The 16862-nt window shown below is 44.3% G+C and overlaps 1 protein-coding gene across 6 annotated transcripts in view; it reads right to left on the bottom strand.

Moving 5' to 3' along the window:
• The window catches only part of SMC4 (structural maintenance of chromosomes 4), a 103427-nt gene that overhangs the window by 53784 nt on the left and 32781 nt on the right, over positions 1-16862 (bottom strand). For all 6 annotated transcript variants that reach the window (XM_026650018.1, XM_026650020.1, XM_026650019.2 and 3 more), the window contains 2 exons: positions 10422-10549; positions 9338-9478 (listed from right to left, as the gene is read on the bottom strand). In XM_026650018.1, the coding sequence (XP_026505803.1) occupies positions 9338-9478; positions 10422-10549 (269 nt within the window). The remainder of the gene's footprint in view (positions 1-9337; positions 9479-10421; positions 10550-16862) is intronic.

Here is a 16862-nt window from a genome sequence, read left to right as displayed (position 1 = left end):
CGGCATCGCATGTTGCCCATGAAGTTACATCCAAGAGCACCCTTTTCAGAAGCCAATCGTCTAGGTTTGGGAACACCAGAATTTCTTTTCTGTGGAGGTGTGCTGCTAGTACTGACATGAGCTTTGAAAACTCTTGGGGCAGATGACAGGCCAAAAGAGAGCACCCTGTACTGAAAATGGAAAATGTAGGAATTTTCTGTGCAATGGGTTGATCGCGATATAGAAATGTGCATCCTGAAGGTTGAGGGCTAAGAACCAATCCCCTTGGTTTAGTGATGGAATTATTGCTACAAGTGTGTCTTCACAAAGGTGCTGAGTAGCCTTTAAACTAGGATGGGTCTCAAGCTGCAATTATTTTTTAGAACCTGGAAATACCTGGAATAAAACCCCTTCCCTCTCTGCTGCTTGGGAACTGGTTCTATAGAAACCAAGAGTAGAAGAGAGTCTATTTGCTGTGATAGCAGGTTCTTGTGAGGGGGTCTCTGAAGAGGAACGGGGAAGGAAAGAGGCAGACAGAAGAGAATGGAAGTGAATGGAGTACCCAGTGGAAATTATCTCCAAAACCCACCCGTCTATAGTAATAGCCTCCTATGCCTGCCAGAAGTGGTAAAGGTAGGTGAAATATTGCAGCTGGTATGAAAGGGGATGTCAGCTCAGGACCTCGACTATCCTATCCAAATAGGTGCTTTGAGGTAGAGGATTGGGAAGTTGAAGGTTGGGTGAGTGGTTTTCTCCTCTGGAACCTCTGTCTCTTAGAACATAAACATAAGAACATAAGAAAGGCCGTACCGGGTCAGACCAAAGGTCCATCTAGCCCAGTATCCTGTCTGCCAACAGTGGCCAATGCCAGGTGCCCCAGAGGGAGTGAACCTAACAGGCAATGATCAAGTGATCTCTCTCCTGCCATCCATCTCCACCCTCTGACAGACAGAGGCTAGGGACACCATTCCTTACCCATCCTGGCTAATAGCCATTTTCATGCTAATAGCATGAACCTCTTGCATTGAGGTTCATACGATCTCTGGGAACCCAAGAACTGGGTGGGGGCAGGATCTCTGCACTGTCTGAGACCAACTAAACTCTCTCTTTCAGGTAGATGTATAGATCTCCAGAGAACGTAAAGTGGCTCTGGAGTCCTTCAATGTGTGCAGTGATTCATCTGTGCTGTCAGTGAACAGTTTAAGTGCCATCAAAAGAAAAAGTCTTGAATTGTTTTCTGGGCCTCCACTGGAAATACTCAGAGGTGAAACCAGGAGGCCATCCTCATAAGTACTACCCCAGAAATCAAATGAGCGGCAGTATCAAGAGAGACCTGCAGAGATGTTCTGGCAAGCACCTGGTCTTCTGCAATAATTGACTGGAATTACTCTCTGTTTTGCTGGTAGATGCTCAATAAAGGAGTTCAGCTTAGTATAAATTTGTATGGTTGCATGTCACCATTAATACCTGATATTTGGCAATTTTGAATTGCAAAGTGGCTGACGAATATGATTTTCTACCGAACAGGTTGAAGCGTTCATGATATTTATCACAGGGCATAGTGCTGCCATGTTCGTTAACTGCCTCAACCACTAAGGAGTCAGGAGAGGGATAAGAAAATACAAATTCCGAGTTCTTAGAGGGGACATAATATTTTTTGTCTGCTCTCTAGCACATGGACAGAATTGAGGCTAGGGTGTGCCAAATGACCTTTGCATGGTCCAGGAGGGCCTCGTTAACAGGCATGGCGATGTGGGCAGATGATGCTGGATGAAGGATGTCAAGCAGCTTATGATATGGTTCTTTAACCTCCTCAAGAGGTATCTGCAAAGAATTTATAACCCACTTGATAAGGTCCCGAAACTATTTAAAATAATCAGCCACGGATGGTGGGGGTGGCATGACCACTTCATCTGGGCATGAAAAAGATACGTTGGCTGGTGGAGAGATCTCTTTATTAGCCCTAGCTTCCAGTTCCTCAAAGTTTTCTTCCTTAGGTTAAAAGAACAGGAGTACTTGTGGCACCTTAGAGACTAACAAATTTATTTGAGCATAAGCTTTCGTGGGCTGGTTAGAGTGTTCTGGACAGGGAGGGTGATGAAGGCTGTTGATCTCTGTGGTGGGTGGTGCTTGAGGCCCTAGAAAATTGCTGGCAATGGGCTCCCAAGGGTCCCAGTATGGCCAAGAAGGTGGTACATATGGCACGGGTAGAGTCACCCATGGGTACTGGTACCAGCAAGATGGTGGTTGTGGATGTCTTTCATGAGCGAGATCAACTTCCTCAGAGACCTCTGGAAAAGAGTCTCTATAGGGATGGAGTGAAGAACCTTGGACAGATATGTGAGAGACTGAGGCAAGATCTTCATCAGAATCCCCCTCTTCCAAGTCACTCTGAAACGGAGGAGCACCAGAAGAAACATGAGGTGAAACTGTTGGTACTGAGTGAATGTCTGGAGATCTGGAGGTCCTGAGAATATTGGAGCTGAGCAATGGTAAGTAGGGCATCTGAGTGAAAGCAAAACTCTTGCATTACTGAGAGTGTTGTCCCATGTCCATGGCCTGTGCCAAAGTGATGGCTGAGGGAGTTGATGGTACCATGAATCTCGACCACTCCAAGGGGAGTCCAGATAAAGCCTGAGGGGGCTTCTGGTAGCGATCGAGAAGAGGTAGCGATCTTCTTGCCACCTCACTCCATTGACTATACTGATGACCTCTTGGAGCCCAGGACTTTACAATCCTTAGGCTTAACTGTTCCCTTGATACCTGAGGAACCACCAGCCTCATCGGTACCAGGTCAGAGAGCACTGGGTGCTGAAGTGGCTGAAGTCATCAGAAATTGCGACTTCTTTCAGGTAGATCCCCAAACCAGGAGAACTCAAGGGACAGTCTTTGGGAATCTTATGAGAGGAATCTTGGCTCTTCCTCTTAGATGTCCTCAAGGAGTGCAGTTCGGAGATGGTGGAGGCAGCGAAAAGGGACAGGAAAGTGGAAAACCAGTGCTGCCAAGGCTACACTGGGGCCATACATATGACTTGAGCATAGTGGTGCATGATTTTTAGCTAAATTCTGAAGTGGAATTGGTGGGAAAGCATCCAGGAGCTTGCCCATCCAGGGCAACAGGAAAGCTTCCAAGAGTGGGACAACCTGGGATTGTGACCTTGCAGGTAGCAAAAGTGCTGCCACTTCCTGTTGGTTATTGTTGGAAATGGGGGAATCTCCCACAGATGGAAAATGCCTGTGGCTACATTTGGACATAGAGAACACTTGTGGCGATTCATAAACAATCTGCTTAGGCGGTCTGCAAGCTTATTTTGCACCCCCAAAAAATAATAAGCTGTGAGGTCGATCAAAGTGGCAATGCAAAAGTCCAAGTTGCATTGCCTCTTGGCAGAGCTGGGGCAAGTGGCCCCCTCCCTGCTTGTTGAGACAGATCACCACCATTGGCTCCTACCCTTGATATGGGGTAAGAAAGCTTGACATACCAGTAGGATAGCTCTCAACTCCCCTTATATTTATATGTCACGATACCCTTTGTGGATCATAACCCCTGCCTCAGATGAGCCCCCCATCCCAGAGTGGACATATCTGTCACTAACATCAATGAAGGCAGAGGTGGGACAAAGGGAACACCTACACATACACTAACAGTGTTCATCCACCAGTCAAGAGAAGCTAAAATCTGAGAGGGTAACCTTACTCCAAGGCTTAGAGGGTGTTGGCTCAGAGTAAATACGGAGGCCAGCCAAGTCTGTCGTTCCCTGAGGCACAATCTGGTATGTTGGACTGCATTTGTGCAAGAGGTCATGTGCCCCAGAAGCCTCATATGATTCCATGTTGTCGTAGTTAGGTGAACCTTGAGATCAAAGACGATGGATTCAATTATCTGAAATGTTGACCGTAGAAGGAAAGCTATGGCTTGAGTCAAGTTCAGAACTGACGGTATGAATTCTATCCTCTGCACTGAGGAGAGGACAGACTTCTCTGTGTTGATTAACAGTCCCACAGCATTGAAGGTTGACTGGATAAGAGAGAAACTGGATTGTAACTGAACTCTTGATTGGATTCTTACCAACCAGTTGTCCAGGTAGAGATACACTTGCACACCCAGTTTCCTCAGAAACGCAGCTCACACTGCCATACATTTTTTAAAAAACTATGGGAGATGCAGACAGACCAAAGTTTATCATTGTGAACTGGTAGTGAGAATGGTTCATTAGGAACCTTAAATGTTTCACGTGGCCCTGATAGTCTCATGAAAGTACGTATCCTTTGAGATGAAGGCAGCATACCAGTCTCTGGGATGCAGGGAAGGATAATGGAAGCCAGAAGACCATGCAAAGTTATCTTTTTCAGATATCTGTTGAGTTGGCGCAGGTCTAAAATTGGTTTGAGACCACCCTTTGCTTTCAGGATAAGGAAATGGCAGGAATAAAACCCCATCCCTCTGTGACACTGAGGAACTTCTACAGCTTCCAATCGAAGAAGAGATTGCATGTCCTGGAAGATGCTCTCCTTGTGAGAGTGGTCTTTGAACAGGGACAAGGAGGGAGGGCGGGAAAGAGGTGTAGACATGTGTATCCCACTTCCACGGTGTTTAAGACCCACTAGTGTGAAATGATTCAGGCACCACGCACCTAGGAAGTGAGAGGCACCCTTCCCTTGCAAACACAGGGAAAGGAGAGGCTAGAATGTTGGAGAGGTATCATGTCCTTGACCAACCCATCAAAATATATGTTGAGAGCCCCCAGGATGCCAAGATGAACTAGAAGCTGTTGCAGTAGAAGGGGTTGGGGTCTGTATCAATAACCCCTACTCCTTTTTCTTAATAAATATTTTTTTAGGCGCAAGAGTAGCATGTCGGTCAGACTGCTAAGGACAAAAGTGCTTTCTTTTTGGTGCAGGGGTACATATGCCCAGAGAATTTAGAGTCTCCCTGGAGTCTTTTAAACCACGAAGTGTCATCTGTCTGCACTGAAAATAGAGATGACTCTTCAAATGGCAGGTCCTGAACAGTCTGCTGGACTTTCCTTGGGCAGCCCTGAAGACTGCATGCATGAGCACCTACGCATGGTAATAGCAGAGGCCATGGCCCTAGTAGCCAAGTCAGCAGCATTCAAACCAGTTTACACTGATGTTCTAGCCACCAGCTTTTCTTCATCTACCAGCAAAAGAAACTCTTGTTTCCCGTGCTCTAGTAACTTGTCCTTAAACTTTAATATCAAGTCCAAGATATTAAAGTCATGCTGGTCTAACAAAGCCTGTTGTTCTGCAATTCTAACCTGTTACCCAGCCCTAGAACAATTTTCCCTACCAAATGGGTCAAGTTTTTGCATCCTTTGATTTCGGGGTAGCAGCCTGCTGCCCCTGGCATTCCCTTTCGTTGGCAGCCGAAACAGTCAACGACCGCTAGGAATGGGAAAAAAATACTTGAAGGCTTGGATGAGTACTTAGTATCAACACTTATCCCTCTTGGATATGTGATGAAGTGAAGAGGGAGTTTGCCACAGGGCCTTGGTGGGCTCTAAAATTGCCTCATTAATTGGTAAGGCCACAAGGGAGGGCCCAACTGTGGCCAAAATATTAACATCTCTATTGGATGACTCCTAACGTCCTCCACTTGGATATTCAAGGCTGAGGCAAGCCTTTTCAAAATCTTCCAGTAAGCCTTGAAGACTTCAGGTAGGGTGAGGACCGTTTCACAGAAAGTGCACCACCTGGGGAAGAGGAAAATGGAGATAATAGAGTTTAAGGCTAAGCCTCCTCTGGCAATTGACTGATAAGAGTACAGGAGGATCCTATCTCCTGACTTGGAGATGGGAGAGAACACCCCAGGGATTCCAAAAGGGGCACTGAAAAGGCCCACTGAAAAGGCAGAGTCCCAATACCTTCCCAGCCACATATCCCACCAATGCAGCATCTCAGAAGCATCCCAGGTGGCAAGCTCTCAGAAGGGATTCAGAATCTGAAGACTCAGCTGCTTCTGACCACAGAGGGGCTATGCCCATCAATACCAGTGCAGAGAACCCAGAGACGACTGAAACAAGGCCATTGTTGCTAGCTTTCCCCTTTATGGTATCGTAGGATGAGAGCGCTGACAAACAGTACTCCTCGTTGTTTTGACATGGAACTGAGCCCTGAACCAATTGAACCAAGGCAGTGTGAGCTGATGGTACTGGTTTCCTGCACCACTGAGGAAACTGGTACTGACAAAGACAAGCCCCTTGCTGCTGCAACTGCCTCCAAGTGTAGTTGGTACAAGTGTAGAATGGTCTCAGTTTAGTGAGTAACCAAAGACGACAGCATTGTAGAAGTAGAAGGTGACGCTTGGGATTCTGGACACAACGGTACCTGTCCCAGTGCCAGAATCAACTGTGCCTCCTTATGAGACTAACTGGACAAGGAATGCTTAGATTTAGGATGCACACTACTTGCCCCCTTTGCCCCTTTTTTGGGCTCAGGAGCTGTAGATCTTCCTCTTCAAGTTTCTTCCTTAAAAACCTTGTACTTCAACCTCAGCACTGGAGACTGGTGACAGTACTGGGACTTCACCAACACTGGTGGAGTGTTTTTCCAAAGCTAACGAGGTTGTTCCCTCCCCCTCCAGGCAGGAAGGCTCCAATAGTGGTCTCAGAGCAGCTTCTATCTAAAGAAATTTCAGCCTAGCCTCTCTGTCATTTTTGGTCCTAGCTTGAAGTCCTTACAAATTTGATAACAATCTGATCTGTGAGATTCACCCAGGCACTTTGAACAGGTGGTGTGTGAGCCACTCACAGGCATTTGTTTGGAACAAGAACAATAAGGCTTGGAGCCCAGTGACTGAGGCATTCCTCAGTACCAAAACCAGGACCTCAAGCAGTGGAACCAAAAAACATTAAAAAAAAATAATCTAATCACTAACACTAACTATGAATAAGGCTAAATTTTTGTCATGGGTATTTTTAGTAAAAGTCAGGGCAGGTCATGGAAAATAAACAAACTCACGGCAGCCCGTGACCGATCCCTGACCTTCACCAAAAGTATCCCTGACAAAAGGGGTAGGTGGGTTCAGCAGCCACTGCTGCTGGGGCTCCTGGGTCCCCCCACTGATGCAATAAGTGTGAGCTCCAGGGTGCCCCTGCCCCTGGGGCTGGGCTGCTGTGCAGGCAGGGCTGACTGGGAGCTCCAGCCCCAGGGCAGAAAATGTCACGGCGGTAATGGAAGTCATGGATTCCATGACCTCCATGACATAATCATAGCCTTAATTATGAACAACAGGTAACCATCTACAAAAAATAAAGGACACAGAGAACTTGCTAAAGCAAGGCCAACAGATCTAACAACTGTCACGGGTGGTAAGAACGAACTGAGGGCAATTGGGGTGGCTCAGCCCTTTATGGCTGCTCACAAGGGCTCATGGTGGTAGAGGGTGCCTGAGCTACTCTGATGGGTACTGCTGAGGGAAAAAAAGTTTCTGACCACAGTATGTGGGGCACACACAAATCAAGAATAGAATACACATGTCCAATCACTCAAAGAACTAAAATTAATCCACAGTCATTCTGTTAGGTTACAGTTTAAAAGGTGATGATCAGGGAAGGATCCTTTCACAACGCAATCGCTAATAGCAGCTGGATCCACAGATCATATAACATATGGACACCATTTTGAGAATTGGAACGATATAGATTGTTTAAATTTTTTAGTATCGTAACCAAACTAGAGTGATGACATCAAAGTAATGTGGGGAAAAAGAACTAGGTGGCCTTTATAACAACTAAAGTAACACCGAAGGCCCACATTCAGGCCCTCTGACAGAAGCTGACTTCCCAGACGGCCTTTACGTAAGGCAGTATAGGCCAGAACCTGAACTAAACTAGGCTGTGCAATCCCCTGCCAAATACGGTCATGGGCCATGACCAGAGAAGGGAGGGGAAGGAAGCCATGCGAAAGGCCTTAGCAATATGATAACTGGTTGATGGAAAAACATAACTGCTCATTGATGAAACATAGTAATGGCTTATATGAAGAAATTGCTTCTAGTAAAGGTCAGCTACCTGCCATAAGCCAATCATATATCATCTTTGGCCATTCTGTAAACCCCCCCCCCGGAAAACAATATGTATCCTGACGAAAAACACCCCCCCCGCTGGTGCCAAGTACCACCCATGTCAAAACCACCAAGAACACCCCCACCCAGTAGGCACCCAATTCTCGTAAATAATGAGAAAGCTACTGGGAAAAAGGAACAGACCCCCTACTCTTATTTCGCATAAATGACGTATTATTTGTAATATGCTTGCGGTTTGACGGAATAAAGCAGCCTGCGAGCTGCTGCTAGTTGTGACAGTTTTCGGACTGGCAACCCAACGCGTTGGTATGCTTTGCAATAAACGGGCCTCAGGCTTCAGTCTGTAAACTAAAATCAATGCATGGGTGATTTTTTCCACGACAGTAATAAGAACAACTGGGGAAGGGCGATAGAAACTATTTAGATCAAAGGTCTGACAAACAATTAGAAGAAATGACATCTGAAAGAGTCAAAGCATCCCAGGCTCCTTCTACTAAGGGCTAATAAAGCCCATTCAAAGAGTTCTCCAATAGAAAAGGAAATCCAGGATTTGATATTCAAAATATTTCTAGATAAATCACCCCCTGCGAAAGAAAACTCTTCAGATCTTTGCTAAACTTCATAAAGCCATAAAAGAAAGCCACAACCCAATTATCTGCCCTCTTCTTTATAGGTTATCTTTAAGGACATCCTTTTTAAAAAAAGGCACCTGCTTGAACTGCCATTTTATCATAAAACTATGCCATACTTGATGACACAGTTCTGAACTATAACCTTACAATCCAATCTGCATTGCAGCACTGCCCTAGGAACCAGACTGTGACAGAGTCATAATGTGGCTGTTTGTGTGCATAGGTGATGACTGTGAAAAGACACCCACAATCTATCCACCTGTGCAGGGGAAGAGTGGGAACCTAATGGCAGCTGCTTTCTGTCCCTCTGCAGGTTCTGCCAACATAGGAAGCCAGTGGGGTATTAAGGGGCCTCATAGCTGCATAAGATGCAGCAATGATCACAAATGAGCCCTTTATGCTTTACAGTATGTCATGCATAAAAGGAGAATATTCTCTGTTCTAATATGTTCATTCAACTACCATCAACCCTAACTGGAAATATGAAAGTACAACATGAGTACATACAAACGTAGTGGTCATTTGAGATGTCAGTAATACAGGCTGAGTACAAAAGACCACTTAGTATGGAAGAGTCAAAACAGAAGTGACAAAACAGTTTGTTTTCTGAACTCAAAGCTTTACACGTGCAAAGTGCATAATGTGCTATTACAGTTTGTGAGATCATGGAAGTACTTACTTTTCTACATCTTTCAAAGCTTTATTCTTAACTTTCATTTCATCAGCAAGTTTACTATTCTTTGTGTTAATATCTTTAGTGTCTTCATGAATTTTTTTCTTTTGGGTTTCCATGTCAGTTATCCGATTCTGCAGGTCATAACTAGAGGAAATACATATATTTTACATATTTGAGGATTACAAAAAAGCCACTTGTATCAAATTTACTAGGAGTTTTAAAAAAATTGATTTGAGAGTTTTGGAATCCTACAATTACAACAAATAATCACTGTAAATTAAATATTCAGTCCTGCAGCTGATCATTGCTAGACAGTCTTGTGTATTTAAAATGGGGTTAAAGAAATCCAAAGATTTTACAGTTTAAAAAATGTAAATAATTTCAGGCTTGTCTATATGGTGGAGTAATGTGTCCTACAGAGGTGTAATTTCTAAAGTGCATTAATGTGTTGCTCATTAATTGGTCCATGTAGACCCTGCTGGTACGCACTAAAGTTTTCCTAGTGCACTTTAACATAATGCAGTACTATGTTAACGGATGCTAGGGAACCTTGAGTGCACACCAGTAAGGCCTACATGGACCAATTAACGTGCAACATGTTAGTGTGCTTTAGTAATCATACTTCCTGTAGAGTACATTGCTGCTTGATGTAGACAAACCCTTGGTTAACAATTTAAAATATCTAGTTTCTCTTTAAAGTAGGAGGTTGGCCTTAGGAAGTCCACCAGCCAAACTACTTTACTGGGAGGGTGAGGGAAGGGGGTAGGATGAGATTAAAAACAGGTTAAAGTAAAAGAAAACTGGCAACCAAGTTTTTTTTTTTTTTTTTTAATATGCCAACATGGACCATTGCTATTTGAAATTATCTAATATTTTTAAACTTAATACTTACCATAAATGGGCACTCATTTTACTCAGTATTCTTTTAAATTTAGACTATTCAGTGAAAGTTTTGAGAGTGTTCCTGGAGATTCATGTAGACAAAATATTAACAAGTGGAAATATGGAGACAGGGTAGCTAACTAGTAACTGCACTACTAATATAGAAACCAACATCGAAAAGTTCAGAAAGGAAGGTGTTACTTACATGTAGTATTGGCAAATATGATTTTTTTCCTTAAACATTTTGTTTTCCAAAGAAAGAAATTCAATGGCTTTGTTTCTCTCTCCTTCTAAAGCATCTTTTTCTTTCTCCACCATTTTAACTCTGTTTAACTAGAAAAGATAATACAACATCTAAGTCAGTTCACATTCTAACAATACTTCAGAGAAAACAACGAACAGTGAGAAAACTGATCACACTATATAAGGCAGTCAATTAAGATCATTTACAGGAAAAAAAATTCCAAAATTAACTTCGCAACACAATTTAAGATTGTGAGCTTTTTGAGGAAGGGACCTATTGTATAGCACAATGGAGCCTGAACCTATTTCAGGATTCTAAGCAATAATGTAAGACAAACAGGAACATAGATTCTGCCTAACCCAGGAAATTTTACAAGAAAATCCCCACCAGGATATACAAGGCTTTATAATAAAGACATGGTATCAGATTTTTATTTTTTAAACAAGGGCTCCCACTTGTGCTAGTATCAGTTCAGTTAAACCAAAGGTAACACAGGTGGGAATTTAAAAAAAAAAAAAATTCCTAATGTAGACTGCTTAAGTGTGTTATTTTTGCTATATCTGTTGCTCTTGAAGAACAATGCTTAAGTAGCCCCCTTTTCAGTGTAGGTACTTATTCAACCACCATTTTTATAGTAGAAAACTACTTCCTAACTATTTAAATAAAACTTTCTTCCTTCTCAGTCTGCAAGGAGAAATAGTTTGATAACTTTGTGTCCATTTATCCATGATGCATCTGATGAAGTGGGTATTCACACACGAAAGCTTATGCTCCAATACGTCTGTTAGTCTACAAGGTGCCACAGGACTCTTTGTCGCTTTTTACAGATCCAGACTAACACGGCTACCCCTCTGATATTTGATAACTTTGTGCATCAAGAATTTACTAAGGGAAAGCCAAGTCAAATAACTTAACATTGTCTTTAGTTCTGAAATTAGTTAAATTCCATTGTTATTCTGTTGAGAAAGCAAGTTCTACAGTCTATGTCCAGCTTCTGTGAATGTTTTATTTTCTACACTTGGAAGCCTCCTCATATGGTGTTTCATTGTTCCAGTGGAACACTTCTTCAACCTTTTTCATACCAGAACTACTGTGGAGTCTCCTGCTTTTCTCCTATTAGCAATATAGGAAATGTAGGACAGTCAAGACTCCTTGATAACATAAGAGAGGAAAATGAGAGAATCCATGTTATATCCTGTACTTGAAAGAAACTGTTACTTACCTGTATTCTGTTTTTCTCCAAGATCTGTTGTGCCCATACACATTCCACTCCAGGCATGTATGCCCTGTGCAGTTGAGCCAGAGATTCCTATCAGCAGTACTGTCAGAGCTGTTCCTGCATGTCCTTGTACCTCCAACCAAGGGCATACAGGGTGGGGCTGCCTCAATCCCCTCTCGATTCCTTTGCCCTGGAGTTCTGATGACATTAGACTCCAAATAGTGGGGGATGGAGGATGGGATGTGGAATTTGCATATGTGTACAACATATCTGAGAGAACCAGTTACTGTACAGGTAAATAACTCTTTATTCTTTCTGCACATATATATTCTATGTTAGGCAATTCTCAAGCAGTAGCCCAATGGTAGCAGGAACCCAGAAAATATTTAAACAATTTTTCCACAGTTGGTCTCTCTGCTGGACACTTTGGCAATTCATAATGCTGCATGAACGTGTGAACAGAGAATCAAGTTGCTGCTCTGCAGATGTCCATAACAGGGACATTACTGAGGAAGGCTGCTGAGGTGGCGTGGGTCCTTGTAGAATGAGCAGTAATTCTCTGGTGGTGTGAGGCTTCCAAGCTCATAACAGGTTCATGTACATTAAGAAATCTTATTAGGTAGACTCTGGGCTGAACACTTGTCCTCCCATTGTCTTAGCCTAAGACGTTAAATCTAATGGAGGATCAAAAAGACAGAGTCCTGTCAATGTAGAATGACAGTGCCCTGCGCACATCCAAAGCATGCAACATCTCCTCATACTTATGGATGTGCAGTTTAGAAAAGATGATCAGTAGATCTACCACCTGATTTAGATGGAATTCTGACACACACTTGATATATAGTGTTGTTGTAACCGTATTGGTCCCAGGATATTAGTGTTTGATAGGAATTTCAGATGAGGTTGTAAAGATGCTTTGTCCTTAAATTATACATGGTAGACCTGCAACTCCCCCATTCTCCTAGCAAATGTGAATGCTGTTTTAGCAGACAAATGAAAAAGGGAGCAGGTGGATAAAGCTCAAAGGGTGGTCTCATACGCAATGACAAGACCAGGTTAAGGTCCCAAGGCAAAAGTATAGGTCACTAACGGTAACTAGAGTTCCTTTGAGATGTGTCATTCTTATCTGTATTCCACACGTGGGGTATGTATTCACGCCATGCGCCCAAATCCGAAAATTCTTCAAAGCAGTGTCTGTTGACCCGCATGTGCACACTAGCTCTCCTTGCATTCCCAACCTAGAAGATAATGTTCAGTGTGGGTCGATGCCTCTGGAGTTCCTCTTCTTACTGCAAACACAATAGGATCCAAAGCAGAGGGAATGGAGGGCAGGTAGTGGGGTCCCTATCTGTATTCCACATCTCAAAGAACTTCCAGTTACAGTAAGTAACCACCACCACTACTCTGAGTGATGATTCCTACGTGTATTCCACGAGCAGTGTTCAGACTGGAGGTGGGTGTGAGGAAGCTGGTAGCAAAGATGCTTGCAATATTGCTGATTCCACCGCTGCATAATGGGTTGCAAATGTGTGGATCAAACTCCAGGTGGCTGCTTTGCAGATATTTTGCAGTGGGAATGTCTGATAAGGATGTCATGGAGGCAGTTTGTGCTTGTGTGGAGTGAGCTGTGACTCCCCTAGGGAGAGGAATGTTTGTTATCTTGTAGCACTTTAAGATGCATTGCAACACCGCTTAGAAATCCTCTGGGAGGATATGGCTTGCTCACGGAATCTCTCTGCTATGGGGATAAAGTGTCTCAGTGATTTCCTAATGGGTTTGGTTCTTTGCAGGTAGAATGCCAGGCCCTGGTGGACATCAAGGAAGTTAAGTCTCTTATCTTCAGAAGAAGCATGGGGCGGTTTGTCCGAGCAGGCCAGGGAGGAATTGGCGGGAGTACGGGGACCGGCATCATCGGCACACCCCAAGGATTCCAGAATGACCATTGAGCAGGCCACTGTTCCTGCTGCCATGCCACCACTGCAGATGCCGCGCCAGTCTCATGGGCCAGCGGTGATTCACCCCTTCTTGGCTGAACTCCTGCTCTGACTCAGACCATTGCCCCTCTGGTGACTAGGGCGGAGCTGTGGAAGCCTGAATCTACCAATTGACCCTCGCCGGAGATCGGTGAGAAGAGGGTGAGGATCAGTGCCTGCTCAACGAGTGGTACCAGAGAGGTGAGACCAGTGCCGTGATGGGGATCGATCCCACACCGGTGGGGATCGACACCTGGGAGATCGTCTATGCTATAGCAACCTGTGCTGTTGCAATCTCTGGCAGGAGGCTCGCCGGTACCAAGACTGGTGCCTTGATTCTGGTGTCCCATGCCTCATAGGGGGAGAGCATGGCGTTGGGGTCCTGGGTCGTCTGGTCAGCGACTGAGGTTGCGGGACCAGGGTCCTAGGCTGTGTTGATGGGGAGCTATGCCTGAGGTTTGGGGACCGAGGATGCTCCACTGGCCTATGGGACAATCCCATGACTGGCTTACGCTAGGACGGTGGGGCCCTAGCCGAGTCCGGTGTGGCATGTGTGGTGCCGGCCAGCCTACTGGGTCTTAAGCTACCGGGGCCACTTTGGGCAATTAAGTTCTTAGGAGGAGCCGGGGTCCCCTGCAGCTCCTAGGAGTCGGATTCCTGGCTGGGCTAGGGGGTCCGACTACAGCAGGGTGAGCACATGGCCTGACATAGGTCCTTTGCACCTAATATACCACCACATGAGCGCGGCACTCAAGAGGGCGCCACAGACCACTGTACAGATACCGCTAAGGCAAAAATCTCTGACAACTGTGCACATGGGCGTGCACACACCTAGAGTGGAATTGAAATGAGCAAGCACTCAAAGAACTGTGTATGTAATCTATCACTTAAATCATCTTCTGTACTAGATGACTGGATGATAGCTAATTTGATGCCAATTTTTAATAAGGTTTCAGAAGCAATACTGGCAATTACATGCAAGTAATCCCAACTTCAGTAGCAGTTGAAATTGGTTGAAACTATAGTAAAGAACAGAATTATCAGACACACAGATGAACATAATTTGTTGGGGAAGAGAGTCAACATGGCTTTTGTAAAGGGAAATTATGCCTCACTGATCTATTAGAATTCTTTGAGGGGGTCAATAAACACATGGACAAGAGTGATCCAGTGGATACAGTGTACTTGGACTTTCAGAAAGCCTTTTGACCAGGTCCATCACTAAAGGCTCTTAAGCAAAGAAACCAGTCATGGGATAAGAGGGAGGTCCTCTCATGGATCAGTAACTGGTTAAAAGATAGGAAACAAAAAGCAGGAATAAACGGTCAATTTTCACAATGGAGAAAAGTAAATATCGGGGTCCCCCAGGCATCTGTACTGGGATCAGTGCTGTTCAACGTATTCATATATGATCTGGAAAAAGGGATAAACAGTGAGGTGGCAGAGTTTGCAGATGATACTAAATTAATCGAGATAGTTAAGTCCAAAGCTGACCGCAAAAATTTACAAAGGTATCTCATGAAACTGGGTAACTGGGCAACAAAATGACAGATGAAATTCAATGTTGATAACTGCATAGTAATGAACAATGGAAAACATAATCCCATTATATATACAAAATGATGGGGTTTAAATTAGCTGTTACCACTCAAAAAAGATCTTGCAGTCATTGCGGATAGTTCTCTGAAAACATCTATTCAATGTGCAATGTAAAAACAAAACAAAACAAAACACCAAGCTAACAATGTTAGGAACCCTTAGGAAAGGGATAGATGCTAAAAAAGAACATATCATAATGCCACTAATTAAATCTATGGTATGCTCACACCTGGAATACTGTGTGCAGTTCTGTTCTCCTCATCTCCAAAGAGAGATACTAGAATTGGAAAACGTACAGAGAAGAGCAACAAAAATGATTCAGGATATGGAGCAGCTTCCATGAAAGGAGAGATTAAAAAGATTGGGACTATTCAGCTTGGAAAAGAGACAACTAAGAGGAAATATGATAGAGGTGTATAAAATCATGAGTTGTGTGGAGAAAGTGTTATTTACCCCTTCACCTAACACACAAACCAGAGATCCCGCAATAAAATTAACAGGCAGCATGTTTAAAATAAACAAAAGTACTTCTTCACACAATGCAGTCAACCTGTGGAACTCACTGCCAGGGGATAGTGTGAAGGCCAAAACTATAACTGGGTTCAAAAAAGAATTAGTTTATGGAGGATAGCTCCATCAGTGGCTATTAGCCAAGATGGTCAGGGATGCAATCTCATGCTTTGGGTGTCCCTAGGCTTCCGAATGCTAGATGCTGGTCATACCTGGCAGAATGGCAAGAGTAACCTCTTGACTATCTATTGGGGCTCAACTGTCTCTGCAGAGATACCAGTGGGACTATCTCCTCCGATTCACCTGAGTCCAAGAACTGCTCCATCAGTAGTAGCGGTGTAGTTGGTACCAGGGGACGTCTGCCAGATGTTGGAGGTAAGGCTCCTGGGACAGTGATATAGACTTTTCCTGAATAAGGACATCCCTCAGAAGGGCTGGGCTAGACAAAAATGGAAACTGTGGATAAGGGAGGAATATATCCTCTGGTATTATACAAGTCTCGGTATGCACTTGTGTCCCAGGGGTTCCCATAGGTAAGTCTGACGGATCCGGTACATCTGTAGTGACTGAACGGTCTCTAGATAGATGAGGCAACACTGATTTTGGATCTGGACCAGTACCTCAGACAGAACTGGTGAACATCGAGTCTCATGCTTCAGTACTGAGGGAACTGTCGGATCTTACTTTTTATGCATCTTGCCCTCCAATCTGGGAGTCTTCATCAGAGCCAGTTCCTTAGGTTCCGCACATCTCACCCAACTGAACAGGCTTGGGGAGGAAGTAAGTTTCTCATGGACAGTCCTCAAGAGGGATCTGTCCTTGCATCCATGAGTGTGTCCTCTACTCTCATGGGGAGCCCTCAAAGATGAGTCCTAGCACTTGAGGGCTCTACTCCAAGGCACATGCTTGGAGGGGCACTGCAGGCCAATGTACAGGGTGGTCTCCCTGGCCTGAATCGGAGAGGGGCCTCATAACCTTCTCCGCCAGGTGCTTACATAGGTGAAGCTCCTGGGCTTCTCAAGTTCTGGGTGGCAAGGTGCAACAGATACAGTACTTCAGAGTTATGTGCCTCACCCAAACCGTACAGGCAGAGTTGATGTT

Source organism: Terrapene carolina, unplaced genomic scaffold (genome assembly GCF_002925995.2).
Source record: "Terrapene carolina triunguis isolate 2854851 unplaced genomic scaffold, T_m_triunguis-2.0 Scaffold88, whole genome shotgun sequence".
In the NCBI taxonomy this organism is placed as follows: Eukaryota; Metazoa; Chordata; order Testudines; family Emydidae; genus Terrapene; species Terrapene triunguis.
The sequence above is the reverse complement of the archived record's forward strand: the minus strand, read 5'-3'. Positions and strand labels throughout refer to the sequence as shown.